Source organism: Pelodiscus sinensis, chromosome 2, assembly GCF_049634645.1.
Source record: "Pelodiscus sinensis isolate JC-2024 chromosome 2, ASM4963464v1, whole genome shotgun sequence".
Classification (NCBI taxonomy): Eukaryota; Metazoa; Chordata; order Testudines; family Trionychidae; genus Pelodiscus; species Pelodiscus sinensis.
In genome coordinates, this window is record NC_134712.1 from 145,866,099 (window position 1) to 145,890,466 (window position 24,368).

The 24,368-nt window shown below is 41.3% G+C and overlaps 1 protein-coding gene across 3 annotated transcripts in view; it reads left to right on the plus strand.

Moving 5' to 3' along the window:
- The window catches only part of TRIP13 (thyroid hormone receptor interactor 13), a 43,198-nt gene that overhangs the window by 12,344 nt on the left and 6,486 nt on the right, over window positions 1-24,368 (plus strand). For all 3 annotated transcript variants that reach the window (XM_075921576.1, XM_075921577.1, XM_006113042.4), the window contains exons 3-10: window positions 260-425; window positions 5,209-5,338; window positions 9,298-9,353; window positions 10,654-10,744; window positions 12,554-12,626; window positions 13,732-13,795; window positions 14,455-14,541; window positions 23,738-23,844. In XM_075921576.1, the coding sequence (XP_075777691.1) occupies window positions 260-425; window positions 5,209-5,338; window positions 9,298-9,353; window positions 10,654-10,744; window positions 12,554-12,626; window positions 13,732-13,795; window positions 14,455-14,541; window positions 23,738-23,844 (774 nt within the window). The remainder of the gene's footprint in view (window positions 1-259; window positions 426-5,208; window positions 5,339-9,297; window positions 9,354-10,653; window positions 10,745-12,553; window positions 12,627-13,731; window positions 13,796-14,454; window positions 14,542-23,737; window positions 23,845-24,368) is intronic.

Below are 24,368 nucleotides of genomic sequence, written 5' to 3' on the forward strand. Positions count from 1 at the left end.
TGTAGTTGCAGGCTGCAAAAAAATTCGATCCAGCTGTGTTCAGGCCACGTTGAGCCCGTGGGCGGCATGTTTGACATGCTTGATCTAGATCGTGCTTGGTCCTGCCATGAGTGCAAGGGACTAGATATGATGACCTCGAGGTCCCTTTGAGTTCTAGTATTCTATGATTCTATGAAAAATAAGCTTTTTGAGTATCTTAATCTTGCATGCTTCCAAGCATATCACAGGTGCTTAAATCATGTTGTTTCTCTCTTGTTAGTACCTCAAAGAAAGAAGATGTCCAGCTGAATGTCTTAAAGCTACTAAACAGACATAACGTCGTTTTTGGTGATTACACATGGACAGAGTTTGATGATGGTTTTCTGAACAACAATGTGCAATCTGTGTCAATTGTGGACACAGAGCTAAAACTGAAAGAAAGACAGGTACCCAATTTTTTTTGAAAGATAAAGGATAACATTTTTCTATTTAAAAAAAAAAAATCTTATCAACTTGCTATTACATCAGATTAAATTATAGTAATTTAAATCGGCTAAAGATAAGAGTAAAATAATTAATGTCAACTATTTCTTGTATGTTTTATTTTTGTTTTTCAAAATGTTCATGGGTTTTCCATGTGAGAACCTAAGGAACAAGTACAGCAATAATAACTGCACCACAAAAGATGGATACAAATTTTCCAAAATTATTTCATTTCTCCCCTGCCAATGAAGCAAATGTGCGTATACAGTATTAAAAAGGTGTATTTCTACATGAGGAAAACAGGCAGTGAGAGGTACTAGCAGAACACCACAAACTTCATACTGGATCACATTCTCATTTTCAAACGAGCAAATTAATTTCTTTTGCTAGATAACACAATGTAAATCTGCTGTCCCCAATCATTCAATCATGATTGACTTTCACAGGTCAATCTGCAACTCAGTCCTGCATCTCTCCCCCTCACTCCTTTGTTTTCCAATAGAAGACAGCACTAAAGTATCATTTGAATTCAAGTACAGGCTGCATGCTGCCTTAGTCCCAGGCTGATTTACTGGATGCCTTCTTAGCAGGGAGTAGGGGAATTTGTTGCTTTTACTTTGAAAGGTTCTTACAGGGACAGGGGGATGTTGTGAGGTATGTGGGGGCAGGGCTCACTGCTTTGAATTGCTGATAGGTTCCCTCCTCTGATCCTGAGGAGGAGTCATCAGAAAATTGTCCATCACCTAGCTCCTAACCTGGGCAGGAACTGTCTGCAGCACAGAACAAATTCCAGCAATGCCCAGTGGCCCAGTGTGCTTCCTTTCTAGTCAACAGGAAGAGACTATGGGGGAAATCCTCCACAATCCCTTAGTCCTTGTAGGCTCCCCTGCTGCGTCAGTGGTTGGTGGTGAGAATCCTCTGCAACTCCCCAGCCCAGTCAGTAAGGGAGGGAATCTCCAGCAGCTCAATGGACACTGGGGTGGGAGGAATCAAAATTGCCAGTCAAAGGAAGCTAAAGCTTGAGCTCAGCCTTGATTAAACAACCAGCCCCAGACAGGTTAATCCACAAATACGCAAGGTACTTACCAACCCCATCCCAAACAGAGAGCAGCCTGAGCATGACAGAGGCTGTAGAGAATTAACAGCTACCTTGGTAACTGCTGCAGGATGACAGAAGTACTCCTTTCTCTTGATTGAGGCTTAGAAATGCCATTAATGTGTTTCCAGTACAGAGCCTGGTGCTCCCAGCCAGGTGGGGGGATGAAATTATTGTCTGCTTGCTGTAAATTCAAAATGGTATCTGATATTGGGCCACTTATTGACATAACTGAAATAACACACACTGGCTCTCAGAAATACAATCCCTGATGACGCCACTGCACACCTGGTTACAGAGCTCTGCGACTTTGTCTTGACTCAACTATTTCCCATTTGGGGACAATTTATGTCTTCAGGTCAGCGGAACAGGCCCCCACATGGCCCCACAACATGCCAGCATCGTTATGGCTGACCTCAAACAAAGTTTCCTCAGCTTTTGTCCCCCTAGCACTATTCCTTTACTTAGCTGCATTGACATTTTCATCGTATGGACCCATGGGAAGGAAAGAGACTCTTGAAGAATTCCACAGGGATTTCAACAACTTCCACCCTACTATAAACTTCTGCCTGGATCAGTCCACACAAAAGATCCACTTCCTTGACACTACAGTACAATTACATGATGGCTACATTTCTACCACCTTATACGGGAAACCTACTGACCGTTAAACTTATCTACAAGCCTCTAGCTACCATCCCAGACACACTTCACAGTCAATTGTTTAAAGCCAGGCCCACAGATACAACTGGATGTCTGTGGGAGTAGAGCAAAGAGACAAACGCCTATAGGATGTCTATTGGGCATTCTTAAAACTTAAATTCTCACCCAGAGATGTGAAAAAACAGGTTGATAGAGCCAGGCATCAGCATCTTCAAGATAAGCCCAACAAAGAAAACAAAACACCACACATCTTCACCTACGGCCCTCAACTTAAGCCTCACCTGCACACTTATTAACAATCTGCAACCTGGAAAATGACCCCTCATACTCACACGCCCTGGGAGACAGGCCAGTCCTCACCTACAGACAACCCCCTAACCTCAAAAATTCTTTCCAGCAGTCCCACAGCACACTTCCATTATACTCATTCAGGAACCCACCCCTGCAGTCAACTCTTGCCAACTCTCTCCACACATCTGTACAAGGGACATCATCATAGGACTTAACCACATAAGCTACCACATCAGAGGTTCATAGTACTGCACATCCACCAGTGTGCTCTATGCCATCAAGTGCCAGCAGTGGCCCTTTGCCAAATATATTGGCCAAACTGGACAGTCTTTATGACCAAGGATTAATGGACACAAATCAGATACTTGAAATGGTAACACCCAAAAATCTGTTGATCACTCACTAATGAATCTAAAAGTGACTATTATTTCAAACGGTCACCTGGAGAGAGAAACTGCAGAACTTGGTTTCATTTACAAGTGTGACACCTTGAATAAAGGTTTAAACAAAGATCTGACCTGGATGGGCTGCTACTTTCTACATCTTAATGACATCATAAACTAAGCACTGGGTACTTAGAATACTTAGAGCCCACTCTATTAGCCTCATTGAGTATGGACACACTAATTCAGTGGTTCCCAGCCTTTTTTATGCCAGGGACCAACAAAATCCATTCACAAACTTTTGGTGGACTGTAACACTTTATTTGCATATTTATTATGCAAATAATGAACATTACTGGTCTGCCTAGCCCCAACCCAGGCTGTTGGTCCCCAGTGCCTAACATCCTTTGACCCTCACCCCATGCCCTTTGACCCTTTAACATCTGTCCCCTAAAGCCCATGCCAATACCCTCTTACCCTGTGACCCCACCATGTTCTCACCCAACACCTCTTTGCCCACATACCCGAACACTCCTCAGAGTGAGGCTGAAAGTCCACTTGGAAAAGCTGAAGAGATAGATAATAGATGAAACAATATTGTGGAAAAAATAAGTGATGACTCTCATAATGCCTACATCCTTTTTAAGCCACACTTCTGATCTCACTGTAGCTGTTGCAAATTTTAAAGGATGTACAAAATAAATTATAAAGCATGAAGCAGCCCATTCAGTCATAAAACAATCTGAAATACAATACCAGCTGTTGAATCAAAACTGCTTGTTTATCAAGGTGGAAAGGGTTGTGTCCTTCCACTGTAGTTACAACGACAGAAATTTCTATCACTTGTGTGCACTACTGCAGCTGCAAAATAAATTGGGTCAGCTTGGGAAATGGTCCATTCAAAAATCAGAAATAGAAGACTTCCACTGCAGGAAAGCTAGTGACTGTCATTAAGTTTAGAGAAGAAAATGGCAAGTGAAAAATGTAGTCAGTATTCACCAAACTAAGAGGGAGATACTGATGAATGTTATGATAATATGTATAGATGAAGCAGTTGAAGTTGATAAAGATAATGTAAAACAAAATACTGCCTAACAAATTTATTAAAATAACTTGTTTAATTTCATTTTTCTTCTCTTGTAACTGTTAAGACTTGAATAAAGTTTAAATTTACATACTAGCCTAACATTGCTAAAAGAGGTAACTTTTCAGTATTGAGCTTCATTTAACTCACTTTTTTTTTTAAACTAACTTGCTTTTTGTAATTTGGCATAAGTATTTATCTATGCTAAGTCTATTGTTGACCAATTTTTGGTTACAGTTTGAACCTCCTAAATCTAGGACTCTCTGGTTCAGCCAGACCATGGATGTTGCTGCTCCAGAGAGCCCCGGTGCTGGGGAGTGATAGCTGGCTGGGAGTCCTGTCCCCAGGGAGTTGCAGAAGCAGAACAGTGGGCAAGCCCTGATCCCAGAGAACCCTGGCAGGGCACAGCAAAAATTGGGCAGCCAGTGTACCCCATCCCTGGGGAGCCCTGGCCAGGCAGGAGAGAACCTGCCAGCCAGCTAGAGGCAGCAGGCCAGAGCAGCATCAGGGCAAGAACCCAGTGGCAGTTGGGCTGGGGTGGAGCCAGCTGCAGGGAGGAGCGGCATCCTGAGAGGCCAGTGGCAAGGGATCTTCTCACTTCCTGAAAATTTCCTCATTTGGAACAGGTCAGGTCTCAAGGGTGCCAGATCAGTCTGTACTATTGTTCTGACTAGTGCCACTTTTTTACTTTGACCATATTTTATCAGCATGTGATTGGTTAGTTGGCCACTGACTTTTTCATCAGTCAAATGCTGAACCACATAAATCCCCCAAAAGTAAACTTCAGAATTCAGACTGAAATTGTTTTCTTCATACAGACAAACTTCTTATTTTTAATTAAGGAGCTGAATGTTTAAAAGAGGTTCACAGGCAATAGGCTTCCTAAGATCTTTGATCCAGAGAGCTTTGTAGCTTCTTGTTACTCTGATGTATAGTAGAAATGTAGAATGTTCAGTCTCATCTACCACATTCAAAACCACCAAATGAATTGAAATAAGGTAAGATGCACAGAAGGTATATGAATACCATCTCATTCTCCGTATGATTTATTGGAGTTAAAAATAATTGGACTAAAATTCAGTCACTGGTTCTAAATGTATATAGTTGTCTACCCAAAAACCTCAGTTTGCTTCCGTTTTTAGCCCACTTCTTAAACTTGTTCAGCTTATTTAATATCTATAAAAATAAGACTTATCCTCTTATTAAAACTGACTTTTTTCCTATCGTAGCCCATTGATTTGAGCAAATGCAATCTCTCAATTCATATTTTTCATCTGAATGACGAAGGGCCAAGCACTGAAAATCTAGAAGAAGAGAATGAGGATATTGTTGCAGCCAACCACTGGGTTCTACCTGCAGGTACTCTTCTTTGATAGCCAGCTGGGATGGTCAGTGAGAGCTCCACAGTAGCAGGGGATGAGAGGAAAAATCTGAATGGGAGGGCACATAGTTGTTCCGCTGCTATAGGGCTGCTTGTTCAAGGTAATCTGAATATCATCAAGCTGGGAGGGGTTGCATATGCTTTGAAGGATAGGATTTATAATTGAAAATGATATGGAGAAACTGGAGCAATGGTCTCAGGTAAAGAGGATGAAATTCAATAAGAACAAATCCAAAGCATTCCACTTAGGAAATAATCAGTTACACACATTACAAAATGGGAAATGACTGCTGTGGAAAGGGATCTGTGGGTCATCGCGGACCACAAGCTAAATAAGAGACAATAGTGTGGTGCTGCTCCTGCAAAAAAGCAAACATAATTGTGGGATGAACTAATAGGAATGTTGTGAACAAGACACATCAGAAGAATTATTTCTTGTACTCTGTGCTGATTAGGCCTCAACTGGAGTATTGTGTTCAGTTCTGGATGTCACAGAAAGATTAGGATAACCTTGCAAAAGTCCAAAGAAAAGCAACACAAATTATTAAAGATTCAAGAAAACATGAACTGAGGGAAGAATGAAAGAACTGGGTTTGTTTAGTCTGGAAAAGAGGACAGAGAGGCAACATAACAGCTTTCAAGTACCTAAAACATTGTTACAGTGAGGAAGGGGAATTATTCTCCTTAACCCATGATGATAGGACAGAAACAATGAGCTGACGTTGTATCAAGGGAGATGTAAGCTGTATATTAGGAAGAACTTCCTTCTGTCAGGGTGGTTAAGTTCTGGAATAAATTGCCTCCGTAGGTTGCAGAGTCTTCATCATTTGTGATTATTAAGAGCAGGTTAGGCAAACATCTGTCATGGATGCTCTAGATGATGCTTGATCCCATAGGGGACTAGACTTGATTACTTCTCAGGGTCCCTTCTAGTTCTGTAATTTCACACCAACAGGTGTGAGGGACCAATCAACTGATGGTTATTTTTTATTAGTCATCAGAGGTTTCTGGGAGCTGGCACACAATTTTGAAGTACTAGGAGGTAAAGGAAGTGTTTTTGTGGTCGTGAGTGAAAATGCATGATATAAATCAGAGGTGGGATACCTTCTTTGGGTCAGGGACTGCTGACCCAGGAAAATCAGTTGGTCCCAGGCTAGTAGATTTTGTGGGCTCCAGCCCTGTGGTGGGAATAGCAGAGCAGGCTGGAGTGCCAGCATGGGCTTCCCACTGCTGAGGGGAGTCCCAAGCCTCAGGGGCTGGGTCCATGCAAGCCTTAGGTTCCTCACCCCTGATCTAAATGAATCCTTATTTTACAAGAACATTTCACAAATACACACAGCCTTCTGCTCTGGTACTTGTATGTGCTAATCTTGGGCACCCATTTTTGCTCTGTACACAAGGTATAATTCTATGTATGCACATTTGTCTCACTGTATATAGTGGACATAACTACACCACTATGTAATACTCATAGACTTTAAGGCCAGAAAGGACCACTATGATCATCTAGTCTGACCCCCTGCACAATGCAGACCACAGAATCTCCCCCACCCACGCCTAGAATAATCCTCTCACCTATATCTCAGATATTGAAGTCCTCAAATGATGGTTTAAAGATCCCAAAATACAGAGAATCCTCCAGCACGTGATCCGTGCCCCATGCTTCAGAGGAAGGCGAAAAACCTCCAGGGCCTCTACCAATATACCCTAGAGGAAAATTCCTATCTGACCCCAAATATGGCGATCAGCTGAACCCTGAGCATGTGGGCAAGATTCACTAGCCAGACACCCTACTGCTTAAGGGCTTTCAGGATAGGAGGCTTTTATATGGCATATGTTAAGATCTATTGGAGAGTTCATTAATTTGAAAATGAGCAATGTATTGAATTCTTTAAATATCACTTTATTCCTAATTCTTACTCTGTGGAAAAATAGAAGATCAAAGCCAGTAATTGGACAGACTGGTATTATCCCATCTTGTCAAGTCATTTATTTAAGAAGGCCGGGGGGGAGGAGGGATGGACGGAGATAGTGGGAAGAATAGAGGTGTACAGGGGCCTTGTTTCTAGAACCGGAATAAGATTTACCCCTAAATGTATCGAAGTTGGGCTGCCATGGCTGTTCCCAACTCTGGCACTCCAACTGCAGAAAATGGGGGCCCACAGAAGACCTTAAATGCCTTGCTCTGCTTACAAAAACTCCCCAGAGTCACAGATTCACTGACTTTTGGGGGGGTAGCTGCCACCACCAAGTGAAATAAAAGAAAACCCCTTTCTTCTTGAACCCAGGAAGAAAGCAGTTGGACTTTGTCCAGAGGGGTATCTCTGAGCTCCTTTACCACAAGAGAGTTTGAAAAACAAAGAGAAAACAAACTGCAGTCTCTGGTAGCTGACCATGTCTTAGGCAGGCATGCATACACACACAGAGACCTCCTGTTTCCTTCCAGCACACCAGAATCAAATCATTGCCTTAAAAAAGGTGATTTTATTAACAAAACAAAAAGGTATACTTGATAAAGCATACGTAGTGCTTGGTGTTACAGAGCAACTGAGTAAAACAAAATAAAACACAGAACATCTCTGGGTATGCTCTTAGAGAGTGAATGGGGGAGGGAAGACAGATTCACAGAGAAAAGTAACCAAACAACCAAAAAAAAGAGAAATGCCCTGATTGGGACTAAATACACCTTTTCCCTTTACTCACGATCTGTGCTGATCTGTACTTCAAAGCCCAGTTCACTCCCTCGTCCAATATTTCTTATAGGCGTGGTAATTCTGAGTACTACATCTGCTCCCGCCAGCCATTCTTAGAAGTCACACAAAGGAAGAATAGACCAGGCATCTATATCCAATTCAAAGTTCAGCACTGTATCCCATTGGTTCTTTTGGCTCCCTGCCAACACCCTTGCTAGCTACCTGAATTTAACTCTTCAGTCACCAACTTCTGGCCAGCACTCCTCCTGTCCATCACAAGGACCTGATTCTCTCTGCTATTACCATGACATCAGGAGAATCAGATTGGGCACTCTGGTGGAAATGAGGGAAATAGCAGTTCCATGGCATTCTCGCCCTTTGACCAGTCCTTTGAAAAACTTTGAGTACACCATGTAGTTCGAGCGCCACTTCTTGGGAGACACTGTGGAGGGGAAGATATTTGTTCGTTTGGGAATCATTTTGTATAGAACACATTATGTAAGATGATATGTGAGGTGGTTCTCTCCCAGCCACTTTCTCAGCTCCTACCTTTAAAAATCTGCTGTGATTAAGAGGGAACCTTGTTTTTAAAACCTTTTAGGTTTCCTTTCGGAAAGTTCTGAAACTTATTTATAAGCTTTTAATGTTCCTGTTTTAAAAACACTGCACATTAATGCAAACCAAAATAAGCAGTTGATTTTCACTTTTCTGAAACTGCTTGATTTTTTTTCTGCCTTTCTCGCTTACACGCTTACAAGATGATAGTCTTGTAAATAAATTTAATTATAAAACTGGACTTTTTTTTTAAATAAACCAATATCCTGACTTTCAATAGATTTTTCACTCTTAGTAAATTTGGAATTTCACTCACTTTTACGTGTTTAACACGTAAAACAAAATAATTAGGAACAACTTCTATTCAATTTAATTTTTCCCCTGTATATGTGAAATGTTACTGAAAATTGAAACCAGTATATAATTTAACCCATACTTACAGCTATTGACCAAGTAGTGTTACGTGGCAGAAGTTGTAAAACTGTCTGATTCACTCATGAATGAAATTAACTGATGTATTTTAATAATTAAATATGGTCTGTTCCCTATCTTTAATTATGATTGAGCATCTCTCTTATCGCTATTAAGGGCCAACTTAAAAATCTATCGGTATTATAAAGTACCGTTGGATAACAAATAACTGGGATTAACAGTTATGCATTAATTAATAATGTCTAATTGTTTTGCAGTTGAATTCCATGGTCTTTGGGAGAGCCTTGTGTATGACACTGAAGTGAAATCACATGTAAGTTGAATGAATAGCCTCTCTGTGGACAAGGAGGTCTATACAGGTAGCCTGTATTAAAGTGCTGCAGCTTGAGGGAGAAGCAGTCTTCACAAATTTGTTTTGTATACTTACAGAACTTATGGTATGTAGTATTGCAGGAATGTTGTATTGACTTCTCAGTGAAAATGTATCAAACAAAAAATCGAGAGTTAGCAATAGAAATTTAAAATATACTATTGAGTATTATTCTAATGATAGATGAAGTCAGTATAGAATCAAACCTCTTGTTACCTTTCAAGCAGGAAACTAAAAACTGAGGACATCATTCTTTTTGGAAGCGAACATTCTTTTGTTTGGAGCATTCATACTATTTACATTTGTTATAGGTAAAGCAATTTACAAATTGCTTGCAATAGCAAATAAACAATTCCATAGGAAATAAAGAAAATGTGACTGGAAACAATTACTTATGATTGACTATCAATATATATCTTTCTCAGGTACAGCATATAGTTAAACATTGTCAAATAGTATCTGATGTGATGACTACGATGCGCACTTCTAGAACATCTAAAAGTAAATGTAATATGGATATGACTGAAGCAAATCTATCATTATTCCAGACCAGCAACAAAATCCAGTTTTTCATGTCACAAATTAAATAAGTTATCATTGCTCCTTTTGTATTTTTCAGCTAAAACGTTGACAGACTGGAGAATAATCCATTTTCAGAATGTATGATACAGGTAGTTAAAAAACAAATTACAGAATGATGTCTCTTCAGTTACAGAACCCATACAACTCAGAATTCCATTAAATGTAAATGTTCAACATTTAGTAGAGCAATGGAAAATGTCTTCCTTATAGCTGAATATGATAGTGATATAGTTCATATTAAATTGACAGTGTGGAACAATACCACCAATTAAACACTTGTTCAATTACCTATCTTACAAAACCTCTTGTTCATTGGGAATCCATTTGCAATATCAATACTCTATGCCATTTCCAATTATATTGGCAGAAATATTTTCAAAGGGAACTATGCTTATTGTATTTAGAGGAAAGGCACTAAAAATAAGTGTCAGAGAAACAAAATAAATGCTTGGTATCAGAGAGAGAAAAGTATGAGAGGAAATAAAAAGGAAAATAAGTAGTAGTAAGATAACTAGAAGTGACCAAAAATGAACCTTTGATGGGGCTTAGAAATTTACCCCTCTGCATTGATTTCATAATTATGATGTGGTGTTCTCTTATTAGTAATCCCGTTATAGCATGTATGTTAACTGTTCTTCTTTCTCTCCTCTTCTTGAACTAGCTACTTGATTACGTGATGACAGCTTTACTGTTTTCTGACAAAAATGTTGACAGCAACCTGATATCCTGGAACAGAGTTGTCTTGCTGCATGGTAAAAATTACAACTTCTAAATAAAGAGTAAATATATTGATACCAAAGCTTTTCTCCTGACTAAGCTGTACTGCACTTTTGTGTGGAATAAGGTAGATTCCTTTTCCCACTGGTTCTCTTCCCATATTCCTATACTGGGGAAGCAATCTCACGTTTACGTTGAACAGTGATCCCTCTGAAATCTGATTAGGGAGCAGCCTTGACAGGGTTTCTCTGGGAGCTGTATCTAGTCCTCTTTGGCAAGAATGCAGCAGAACTTGAGGGGAAAAAGAAACCTTTTAAAACCACTAATATTACACAGATTAATTATTTAACAAAGTGATATAATTACTTACAAATACAATGCTAAGCATTATATTTTTAGTTAAGTGAGTGACTGTGGTATTTCTTGTACTATGTACAAAGATGGTCTTTGGACCATCGTTTAGTTGCTTTGGAAGAAATTATGCCATATGATTTCAGCTGAACCATTATATGCCAAGTGGCAGTTCAGAATGAGCTTTGTGATCAAGTTCATGAATCAAAAATAGATGTTCTTAATGAAAATGCTAATTAACAGACTTCATGTAACCTTAGTAGAGCTACCATGAGATTTTTGTATTAAGTAGAGCAGATTACTAGAGTTCTCTTCTCCTCTTGGTTTATTTATAGGTCTAAATGTGAAATGTTAATGAAAGCTTCAAAATGATTTAAAAGGGAGCATTAGATCCTGGAGTACTAGAATCATAATGAGTTTGTGTAAATATAAAAATTAAATACATGGAACTTAAGAAATTCTAAAAATTTCTATTAGAATAGGAAAAAAGCTAGGTATCAGAATTGGAAAGGTTGTTTTTTTTTTTTTTTTTTTTTTTTTTTTTAAATGTAGCCACATCACAACTACAACATTGATTTTCTGACCCACTGGAAGCCCTGTCATTTTAACTGGTTATAAACACAATTAAGTTAGTGGCTACATATGAACTTTTTTTTACAATATTTGCATATGCACACTAGGCTAGTTAAGCATGTTTGCATTGGTACAGTCTTGGAAAATCTGGGCAGCTCTCCTAGAGGAGATGAAGTGCTTAAAGGGCAAACCCGCAGAGTGTCATCATTTGCACACTGCAGAGCACTCTGAAATATCTTAATATATAGATTACTGGAAGGAAGAAGGGACTGGCTGAATGCAAGCATGTCTAGCATTTGTCTATACAGTAGAAAACAAATATGCTGAATCAGGTGCAGGAGGACAACCATGTGCCATCTTAAGCTAGCAATCTACGTTATTCAAAACAAAACAAAAAATCTGCACGGGCAGCTTCACTGGTGGATATGCTTGCATACAAGGGAGAGTGCAGGCATTTTAACCAGCATGCTGTCTGGATGTGCTCCAAGCAGGGTTAGAGGGCCAGTGTATAATAGTGCCTTTATTGTTTATAGTTAGTGGAGCTACATTAGTGGCAATGCAATTCCAATAGATTTTAAAAATAATGCTAATACACAGAGAGAAATGTTAGCTTCCATGCTTACTGAGATGTAACCATCTGTCAGTGTGCAGACCATGTTAAGAGCCAGTCGTGCCAGTCTAGTAACAGGGTCCAATCGCCATTAAAAGTTGCGGAGTAGACAGGGTGAATTTTAGCACTAATGAGACAAAATGAACAATCTGTATCACTGTTCAAAGTAAGTAGCTATGGTAGTAATGTGTAATTGTATACTATCAAATCTAATTAGTGCAATTTTGGAATTCAGTAGCTAAAAAGTGTCAGATCGTATTAGCTAGTACTTGTTTCTATGTAAAGTATTACTGATATGGTTTGAATATAGGTCCTCCAGGAACTGGCAAAACTTCGCTCTGCAAAGCATTGGCTCAGAAGCTGACCGTTAGACTTTCATACAGGTAATTTTTGTTAATATTTTGGTTTTTAAAATACAATTACTTTGTTAAACATCTGTAACCTATTACGGGTGGCTATGATGTGCCACCAAGTAAGGCAGGTTTTCTTTCAGGCAGAGATTAGGTGCTGAGTGTTCTTTATGTAGTATCCCAGGCCTGTTCAAGGGCAAATGCTGTCCCAGTAACTTCATTCTTACTGAAGATATTGGACCCAATTCACCAATGCCTTTCATTTTAGGTAGCCAGTTAAATCAGTGGATGTAAAACACTAGAAATTTAGAATGGTAGTGTATTACACATGCTTTGCACACTCAAACTACTAAAAAAGGTGAAAAGCCATGCTGAATCAGGCCTATTATTCTGTTTGCATACAACATAAGCCCCCATCTTAAATAAGCAATTAAACAGCTTTTGGAGCCAGATGTGTATTTTGTGGTGTTTGTATTATAGCTCAACACATCCTCACTTACTCAACTTGTACATTCAGACAGACAAGTAGTAAAATTCAATTTAACATTGCAAACTGAAAATCTTAATAACCTAAGTAACTTTTTTATAAATATTGTTCAGTTATAAATCATTACTCCAAGTAATACAGTTTTGAACAAAAGTGTGTATAGACAGATTATATACTCTTAAACTGAAATATTAACACTTCTATGGTCAGCCATACATAGTTTAGCATTACTGGCAACATCTAAAGCATTGATGAGTGTTAGCTTGATACTTGTATTACTTTGGACTGTAAAGCAGTTACTTGAAAATAAGAATGACATTACTGGCATAGTGGTCTATACTTGAATTGTGCCTAATTAGAAGCCAGTGCCAAATCTTAGATTTTTTTTGACAAAAAATATTTGTGGAAAAGATGGAGAGCAGTGATATACTGACATAAAATTGAGATTGTAATAGTTACATTTTATTAATAAGTCAGATACTTGTTTTAATAAGTATAAAGCAGTAACGTAGAAATAATTCTGGCTCAGTTATGCCACAGTTTACAAAATTCTTTTTTTTAAATATTGGGGATGTAAACTGTAGCTAATGATTCCTTTGCAATTAATAAAACTGATTTTACAATATAATAATGATTTCTCGTATGTTTTAGGTACAGGTATGGACAGTTAATTGAGATAAACAGTCATAGCCTCTTCTCTAAGTGGTTTTCTGAGGTATGTGTTATCTAATTCATGAAATAATTTTAGCTTTGTGATACAGATGAATAAAATTTACTAGGCTCTACAGTAGGTACAGGCAGTCCCCGAGTTACGCGGATCCGACTTATGTCGGATCCGTACTTACGAACAGGGCTTTTCTCGCCCCGGAGGACGCGGGCGGTGGGACCGCCCAGACGTGCCGCGGTCCTGCCGCCCGCGTCCTCCAGGGTGCGAAAAGCTGCTCCGCGTCTCCCTGGTCTGCTGGGGGGGGACACCTGGGGTAGAGCAGCTGGGGTGCTGCCAGGTTGGTCCCCGCAGCGCCGAGGTGCGGCGCTGCGGGGACCTACCTGGCAGCGCCCCAGCTGCTCTGTCCTAGGCGTCCAGATTCAGCTGCTGTTGAAACTGATCAGTGGCTGATTCCAGGAAGCCTGGGGCAGAGAAACTCTGCCTCGGACTTCCTGTAGTCAGCCGCTGGTCAGTTTCAGAGCGGCTGAATCTGGACGCCAGTTCCGACATAAGTACAAATTCAACTTAAGTACAAACCTACAGTCCCTATCGGGGACTGCCTGTATATCTGTTCTGGGAGCCAGTTTATATGTGGCTACAATTAGAATGTCAAATAAACTAAGACTTGGGAAACTACGTAAAATAGCCTATTATATTTGTATTTTCAGAGTGGCAAACTTGTAACCAAGATGTTCCAGAAGATTCAAGAGTTAATTGATGATAAGGATGCTCTTGTATTTGTACTGATTGATGAGGTATGCTTTCAATGGCACTAAGATGTGCAATTCCTTTAATTTTTGAGAATGTGAACTGAAATAAAAGATGATTGTTTAAATTTTTAGAGAAAATACTAAAGCATATTATATTCTGCTGTGAGTAATCTAATTATATGTAAATGAGTGTGTAAGAGTGGTAGAGGATATTGCATCACTACAGCAGAGTGAGAGGAATGTAGGTTGAATTCTCAGACAAAACATTTCCAGCTGCAGGTAGATGGGAAATGGAAGTTGTTTCCTGTATTGGGCTTTGTTTGGGTGGCTATTCCCTGTACACGTTTACGCATATATAGTGTACTCTTTTTGTCTTACATTAAGAAAAGCGTTTAGTAATACAGGTCATGGGAGTTGTGGAATTAATATGGTCTCTTAATCTGGTTTTACTGTTAGTTTTAGCTCACTATCTAGATGATCTTTTGATACATTTCTTATATTCAGTAAAACTCCAATTGTCCGGCACTCCTAATAGTCCGGCACCAACTGGAACCTGGAAGTGCTTCGGCCAGCTGGACAATTGGAGCTGCTACGCGCTGCTTCCTCAAGTCTGCTGCTGCCGCTGCTGAAACTGACCAGCTGCGGACCTGGGGAAGCGGAGCAGAGCAGCTGGGGTGCTGCCGGGTTGGTCCCGCAGCGCTGCCCCTCACCCCCCTGCTCAGCGTCCGGCAGCACCCCAGCTGCTCTGCTCCATGGCTTCTCCAAGTCTGCCGCTGCTGAAACTGACCAGCGGCGGACTTGGGGAAGCTATGGGGCAGAGCAGCTGGGGTGCTGCCGCGTTGGTCCCGCAGTGCTGCCCCTCACCAGCACCTGGTTCGCCCCACGCCATGCCGTTTTCCACCCGACACCTCCCCCCCCCCCCGACCCTTTACTGCTCCCCTGCCGGAGTACCTCCTGATACTCCGGCATATCCGATAATCCGATAGTCCCAAAGGTGCTGGATTATCAGAAGTCTGCTGTAACTAACTTGATAGGGGATTGCATCATGTTATAACTTTATAATATTGAAGTCACAATTTTAAGGAATGCTTGCTTATCTCTTCAAGGTACTCAGAATAATCACCTTCTAAAAAGAAATGTTTTCTCTGTGTAACTAATAAGGGTCTGTCTTAGGCCTGGTCTACATTACAAAGTTAGGTAAATGTAAGCTACTTTGCATGTGTTCACACTTAACCTTGTCTCACACCGATACAAGTTCTCGCTCACATCAACTTTGTAACTTTATCTCTCCAAACAACATTCAACCATGGTCAGTGTACTGAAGTTGATGTAGCATGAGTGTAGACTCTTTACCTTTGTTGATCCTAACAGTCCTCCAGCAGCTGTTCCACCATACCAAACACTGATTACTCTGGCCACAATTATGAACTCCACTGGAAACCTACCCTCTTGAAACCTCATGAATATTTGAAATGCCTTTTCCTGATTGTCCAGCTTGGCGAGCACACCTAGTAACTTTCTATGGTTGTGCGCAACCACCTGGCTGACCATGCGGGCGATACACGCCTGCTTGGATTAGACAGGAGATGTTGGATCCTCCTGGATCTCTGAAAAGAAGAGGTTATGCAAACACAGCTAAGGACCAGCCATAGAAACATGGACTGCTATGAGCAGATTGCACTGGTGATGCAGGAGAAGAGATTCAGCAGGTCAGCATCAGTACCACACGAAGGTGAAGGAACTGCGTGAAGCATATCAGAAGGGTAGGAAGGCCAACAGTCAATCTGGTGCCAATCCACAGACGTTAGGCATTTACAGAAAGCTGCTCAACCTATGTGGCAGAGAGCCCCCACTGCCACCCTGCTGACTACTGTGGATACTCTCAAGAGTTTGAGTCGTAGCTCCTTGGAATGAATAGCAAGGAGGAAGATGGGGGACATGAGATGGGGTGTCCAATTATGTCACCAGATAGGACTATTTGAGACTCCACTGTGCGCCCAACAATTGAGCATACATAAGTCTGATGCAGTATTTTCTTATACTAGGAGGGGTAATGGTACAACAAAGAAAGAGAACTCTGCTTGCTTTTCATACCCCTATGGAGTGAGGTGGGGCATCCATGTGGAGCAATTGGTTTAAATATACCGGGATGTGCCTTGAATCCTCCTGAGATCTCAATGTAACTTTTATGTAGGTACTCAGCAGTTCTCTCCATAAGGTTTCTAGGGACAGTGGACTTATTGCTTCTTCTTCATAGAATTTTTTCCTGTACTAGTTGGTGGTAACTTCAGCATATTCCATCCAGCACACAGGCTAACATACTGTAGGCGGCTTTGCGACTCTTGCAGCAGCTGTGGTTTCTGAGCCATTGTCACCCTCAGGAGTAAGATATCTGCTAAGATCACCACCACTTATGAAAAAATTTGCCAGTATTCAGTGCTATTGCCCAATACTCAGTTTCATGCAGTCAAGCAGTTTCCTCTTCATTTTCTCACTTCTATCAGACCACGCTCACCATGTCTGAGACTGAGAGTGGTGCTGTACGTAAGCACTCATAAGCAGAACTGTCAATTAGCATGACTTGTTTAAAACTTCAGGGGAGCAAAGGAAAGGAGTTCTGAATCTTAACTTGCTTTCTGTTGTGACTACACTGACAATAGTATCTGCTTTTTTGCTGTTTTTGTGGCCTTGAGGACATCTGAGAGAGAAAGAGAAGAAAGTTGAGAACTAGGGAAGACCTGTTCAATGAGATCTTGCAAGCCATTGCTGCATCAGACCACAAACAGAGCTTGGAGGATGATCTAGTCGGTGGTTGATCCTGCCATGAGGGCAGGGAACAGGATTTGATGAGATCTCAAGGACCCTTCCAACTCTAGTATTCTATGAATATTACAGATTGAATATATGAGGAGAGCAGGCGAGACAGTCCCAGGAAGGAGAGGGAGATGCATCAGGACACAATGGGGCTTCTCCAGCAGCGCAAACAGATGCTGTGGAATCTTGTGTACCTACAGGAACAACAACAGGCTTGCCTAACTTTGTAGCTCATAGGGAGATGTTGTAATGTCACTCTACACAAAATCCTCCACATTCTATATTGTATCTGGAGCTGCATCCCTGTGTCTACCACTCTGTGCTGGGGACATAAAAGAAAACTGCAGCTTAATATACACTGACATGGGGTAAAACATGGTTGCTATATATGTAGGTTAAATGGATACATGTTCTTTTCCTTACTTTTTTTTATATATTTGCTTTTAAATTTCACAGATACTTCTTTGCACTGGTTTTGTTACTTAACAAAATTATGTTTCGAAAATTAATCTTTTCACAACTTATGCTGCAGAGTGCCTACCAGTTAGGAAGCATCTACTTGTTACTGTTCTGTATGACACAGCTTACAGGATCAGTGATAGTGTAATCATCAAAATGTATAGCAAGAACTACAAAATTAATAGTGCTAAATTTACAGATGTACATCAAGTGCCACACAATTACTAACCGGTCCCAGAACAGCAGGCCCAGGCAGAGCATGGTATACCACAATGCATTACTATAGCTCACTGTTAAAGTGCTCTTTTAAAGCCTCTCTCCGCACTAAGCACTTCCAATAACCCATATAGCTAGCTGTTGAAATTCAGACAGTTGCTCCATCTCCGCCTCCACTACATCAACTTTCCCCCCTTTGCTTTACAGTTATCATGAAGGACACAGCAGGTAACTAGAACCATTGGGATTTCTTTGAGTTCGAATCTTGTGAGTAGACAATTCCAACATCCCTTCAGTACAGATAGTTCCCAACTTATGAATGAGTTACGTACCAAGCACTTGGTCGTAACTCGATGTGTTCGTAAGTCGGACCCCATTCATTTCAATGGAACCGCACTGTTCGTAAGCGCAGATTGCCGTTCATAAGTCGGAGCCGCGCTTAATGGGAGATTGGTCATAAGTGCAGCTGGTCATATGTCGATGCGTTTGTAAGTCGGAGACTACCTGTATACCAAATGTTCATTCAACTGTCATCCTGCCTCTGCTGAACTGGTAGTTGAATTTTTCCTTCTTGCTGTCAAAGTGGCTGGTGTACAGCTCCATGAACCAGCAGAGCAAGAGGTGAGCTGAGTCAGCAAAGATCAATTGGCATTTCAACATCTCTCATGGTACTTTTTTGACCAATGGATTAAGTCACTGCTTGTGGCTTTCTAAATAGTCCTGAGCTCTTAAAGATGTAAATATCTTGCACCTTCCCTGACCAGCCAACCTTGATGTCAGTGAAGCATCCCCAGTGATCCACTAATGCTTCTGTAACTATAGAAAAGTAGCCCTTTCTACCGTGGCAAGGTGGTCTGATAACAGAATTAGGGATATGCGTGCCTTCTGTTGCTCCACCACAATTTGGGAACCACATTGCTGCAGATTTATCTGCTGTTTCCTGCATATTGCTGAGAGCCATGGACCTGCATAGCAGGAGATCATTAATGTCTCTGCACACTTGCAGGCAACAGATCCCACAGTGGCCCTTCCATCTCCAAAATGATTTCCCATAGGCCAATAGCAATTTGACATCAAGTTTCCACAAAACAATTGCAGCTCATTTCTTCACTGTCAGAGCATCTCTCATTTTGGTGTCCATACCGTGTTGGACTGGGGCAAGCTTGGCCCATGAATTCAAGAATGTGGTCTTGTACATCGGAAAGTTCTGCATCCATTGCTCCTCATCACAAGCCTGCATCGTGGTGTAAGCTCACCAGTCAGTGATCATTTCTCAGGCCCAGAAGGGATTCTCCACCATCTGCAGCTGCTCTGTGAACACCACCACCAACCTTGAAATGGTTCTTATGTCCCAAAGCATTCTGACGTCTAGAAAATGGACATATTCCCAGCAGCTGTTCTTACTCCTCTGCAAATACTAGAGGACTGTGAATCCTGTGCTTGCAACAGTCATGGTAATAACGCAGAGCTGAGCCAACTCCATGTTCTGTCTGAGGTGACAATGACAAGTCTCAGGTGGATTCATGGGACTTTAAAAACAGATGGTGGAGAAAGTTGTATGATAAAAAATTTGACCCCACAGTCCCAGTCTCTCACTCTGCACATCATTTTGATTCACCATGCATTGCTGAAACTTCCCAAAAGATAATGTTCTGGACTGTGGTGAGTTGTTTACTGGAATATCCACCCATAGTGCCCTGCAGTGCATTGAAACAAACACTCCTAGTGAGAACACCCAATGCCAACATGAGGAGTCCAGTATGCCCACACTGTAGAGATATATATTAACTGCAGCAGCTTTATGTTGATGTAACTTGCTGAAACAATGTTTTGTAGCAAAGATGTGGCTTAGGCTGAGAGAGAGTTTGAGGACAATATCATCTCTTCAGATACTTCATGCTTTCATTTCCAAGACTAAATAAAAGATTGCTATATAACAGAATAGGGTGGCGAAAACCGTTACAGTGGAGAAAATAACTGAGTTGAACTAATGAGTGCTCTTCAGGGCTGAAGATTTAACACCGAGAAGGTGCAGTTTAAGATTTTTCTTCATAAATGTACATTAGTTTATGTTCAACAGGATGGCATGTTTCAGTTGATAAGGCAGTCTAGCCACAAGGTTGTGAACAGAGAGGTGGAAAAATGTGTGAATGACTAGTTATTTACTTGTATAGGCTAGAAGACAATGAGGTATTTTACAGAGGGATAGGCTAACTCCTACTTTGTATTCTAATAGTGTCCAGGAAACTCAGAATCGGGGGGTGGGTGCCCATTATTTATCAGGTTCCGTTTATCGGGCTCCGAGGAGGAGGGACGTACTGACAACTGGAGCTGTTGAAGAAGCCTTTTGCTCCCTGTACCAGTTGGCTGGTCTTACCAGTTGGCTGGTCTTAACAGCTGGTATCAAGCTCCCTGCTTGTTGCACTCCCCACTTGTGCAGATGAAGTGAATGGGTCTGTGTTGAAGGATTTGGATTAGGAGAGTGGAAGGCTACACCCCATGAGTATTGGTGCCCTCCCCCACCAGACACAGACCCTCTCAGCCCCAGCCCTTCAGTGGGGTCTTGTGTGCTTCCCTTGCACAGGTTCTATCTGAGAGGGGAAGCAGCGTGCCCTTGGGTTGCGCTGAAAGGTCAGCAAGAGGTTCTGTCATGCAAGGAGTTGGTTATTGCGGGGTACAATGTTCTGCTCCCTGTTTCAGTGTCCCTGCTAGAAAATCTTATATTCTGAAAAGCTAAGTTTATGAGGTGGCATGATGTCTACATTGACTGACTATTCTATATTAGATTAAGGTAGAAGAAACTTGAAGGAATAAATCCAACTAATTGTATATTAGGCTGCACAGAGGTGAGGGTGAAAGAGGTAGTTTGCCCTTGGACCCCCCATTTGAGAGGGCCCCAAAGTTTCATTGTGACCTTGCACAAAGGGTTACAGCGCTACTGTCATTTGGCCTGGAAAGGCGGCATCCATCATGATGGAGCCAAACATGAGTGGTTCCATGACCCACTTTACCAGTTCACAATGCATGGAGCCAGGCCTAGCCGGTGAGACATGGGCTGCCATTTTGGGTGAATGTAGGGCAGGCTCACTTTTAAATCACCCCCCCCTCTTTTTCTCTCCCTCCTTCCTAGAGATACCGCTATCTTTCCAATAAAGTTATTTATTTTCAGATTTTATCCCAGGTTCCCACAAACTTCTCTGTGGTCTTGATAACACACCTCAATAGGTTCTAAATTAAATAACTCAGTGCAAAAACCTAGGGAATGTTGTAAATAATTCTATGAAAATTTTGCTCAGTCCACGGTAATCATGGGGAAAAAATGCAAGTATATGAGAACTTGGATAGCATAGCATATAAGCTGACTGTATGCGTCAAATATTTGTTCAATTCTGGTCAGCCTATCACAAAAATAAAGTAAATAAAGGCATTCAAAGGAAGAAGACAAATTGACGCATGGAGAGACTTTCACAGAAGGGAGAATTGAAAATATTAGGAATGTTTAGTTAAGGGAGATGAACAACAGGGCATATGATAAATAATAAATCATGTAGAGCAGGGATGGGGAACCTTTTTTGGGTCGGAGGCCACTGACCCACAGGGGAAAAAAAAAACCCAGCAGCTGCACACAAGTGAGAAGCAAAAAAACTTAAAACCCTCAGGCTGCGTCTAGATTGGCATGATTTTCCAGAAATGCTTTTAACGGAAAAGTTTTCCATTAAAAGCATTTTCGGAACACAGCGTCTAGATTGGCACGGATGCTTTTCCGCAAAAGCACTTTTTGCGGAAAAGCGTCCGTGCCAATCTAGACGTGCTTTTCTGCAAAAAAGCCCCGATCGCCATTTTCGAGATGGGGGCTTTTTTGTGGAAAACAAATCTGGGCTGTCTACACTGGCCCTTTTGCGCAAAAGTTTTGCGCAAAAGGGACTTTTGCCTGAACGGGAGCAGAACAGTATTTCCGCAAGAAGCACTGATTTCTTACAGTAGGAAGTCAGTGCTTTTGTGGAAATTCAAGCGGCCAGTGTAGACAACTGGCAAGTTTTTCCGGAAAAGCGGCTGATTTTCTGGAAAAACTGGCCAGCCTAGATACAGCCTCACTGACTGGCCCCAACTGAGAAGGAGAAAGACACTCCCTACATTCTCCTCACACAGCAGATCCTTGAGGGGCTTAGGCTAGTAGATTTTGTGTGCTTTAGCCCCACAAGGGGCTAGAGTCCACTTCCAGGGTCCACTTCCAGCCCCCAGGTCTGAGGTTCCCCACCCCTGGTGTAGAGAATCTATCAGTGATACTTATTGACTCTAATGTTACAAACAAAGGGGACAGCCAATCAAACACACAATACATTTTAAAATGTGAAAAGGAAGTGCTTTTTCATATAAAGCACTTTTTGAATTACTTGTCACAAGGTATATTTAAGACAAAAGCTACAATTGCATCACAGAATCTGTCACTTCCAAAGACTGTCCCCTTCCCTATGACATTTTCCTCTTTAGCCTGGAGCAGCTCTCAGCTGCTGATGGCAGTGGGCCTTGAAGCTCCTAGCTGCTGAGCAGCAGATGGATGCCACAGCTCCCAACTACTGAGGTCAGTAGGGTTACCCTGGATATCTCTGCCACATGGGCAGCAGAGGACCTGACACAATTGCCTAGTTGCACACGTGTGCCTCTCCCAACCACTTTCGGTGGGTGTCCACAGAGTTTGGAGCCGTGTGTGTGGGGGGGGGGGCGGCAGAAGAAGGGTGAAATTCAAGCAGAGACCCCAGAGCTCCTAGCTACTGCAGGTGCTGGACCTCCCTCCCCTCCCTATTTTGTCATGAATATTTGTAATAAAAGTCAAGGACAGGTCACATATATCTATGAATTTTTTATTATTGTTCATGATTTGACTATATTTCAAAAAATATCCATGATAAAATCTTAGCTTTAAGATCAAGGATTTAATAGGGTTAAAGTATACAGTTGTATGGATTAGAATGTCTACACTTTAAATTTGGAAGGTTAGGTTTCGATCCCATATAAATTTAACTATCTGAGAGCATCAGCTAATCCAGGGCTGGGCAAGGTGCAGTCTGGGGAGCAGATCCGGCCCACCTAATACTTTGATCTGCCTGCGGACTGTATCTGGCCACTTTCTATTTCTATCCTGATGTCTATGCTACCAAATTTCCAGGTCTCAAGCAGCAGGATCCTATTTAGATGGCAGCAGCAACCCCAGGTGCTTGCTAGGCAACATGATAGAGGTGGGGCTGGGAGCCGCGAGTCTTTTGCTGTGTTTTTAACTGAAATTCTCCAGCCCCAGACAACTCTGGAGGGAGGCTAGTCTCCAACTCTGCCCCTTCTGGGAGGTGGAGCCAGCCTGTGACCATGTACCAAAATTCATCAAATGGCCCTCCTGCAAAAATTATTGCCCACCCCATAGCTAATAACTGAGTTACTCCATAATTGTTCACTAATGGACATTTTTGCCTAGACAGAGCACTGATGATTCAGTAGGGCAGTATGTATATCCAAAGTACATTTTACTGATGTCCTTCCTTGTTGATCCCTGAAAGCAGTGATCTTCAGTGTCTTTTCCCATGTTCTGCCCCTACTTCCCTGTCCACAAAGAAGACTTCAGCGAAACTACTTCTCATTTAAGAGTAGATTCTCAGCAATTTGAAAATGTATTGCCTGGATTATTTCACCTCCTTATCACTGAAGTACTTGGTATCAGCTCTCTTGGGGAAAAAAAATATATATATTTTTTTTTTGGCAGGTTGAAAGTCTCACAGCAGCCCGTAGCGCTTTCCGGGCAGGCACAGAGCCTTCAGATGCTATCCGTGTGGTGAATGCTGTGTTAACACAAATAGATCAGATTAAAAGGTAACGTTCATGATGGCTATATTACCATAGCAAAACATCACTAAGAATCACTAAGTTGGGTGCTAATTTAAAAAATATAGAACATATGTAGCTAAATGGTTACAGATTCCAATACCTACCTTTACACAGTTCTCATTTAGAATCTTAATCCAAAATCTCTGACTAATTTAATTATTCTGAATTTTAAACTAGTCACGATACTTGGGAGGAATAGGAGTTGTGATGGAATAGTCTTCACATAAAATGAATAAAACATGGGTAGAATCAATAGTTAACTCCCATGAAAGTTGAGAGGAGAAACTAGAACAGATGATGGTGATGAATGCTGATTGAATTGAGGAAAGGTGCTTTTTTTTAATCTGTCTCTGAGACTTAGTAATCAGGTCATATTTTTGGATCCATAGGAGTTTATGGACATAGATCTAAAAAACAGCCATAGCCAAGAAAGCTTTTCTTCCCCAATGTTTGGCAAGACATAGAGATTTTGACCTTCCCTGATTGATGTAGACTTCGTCGCACTTGTC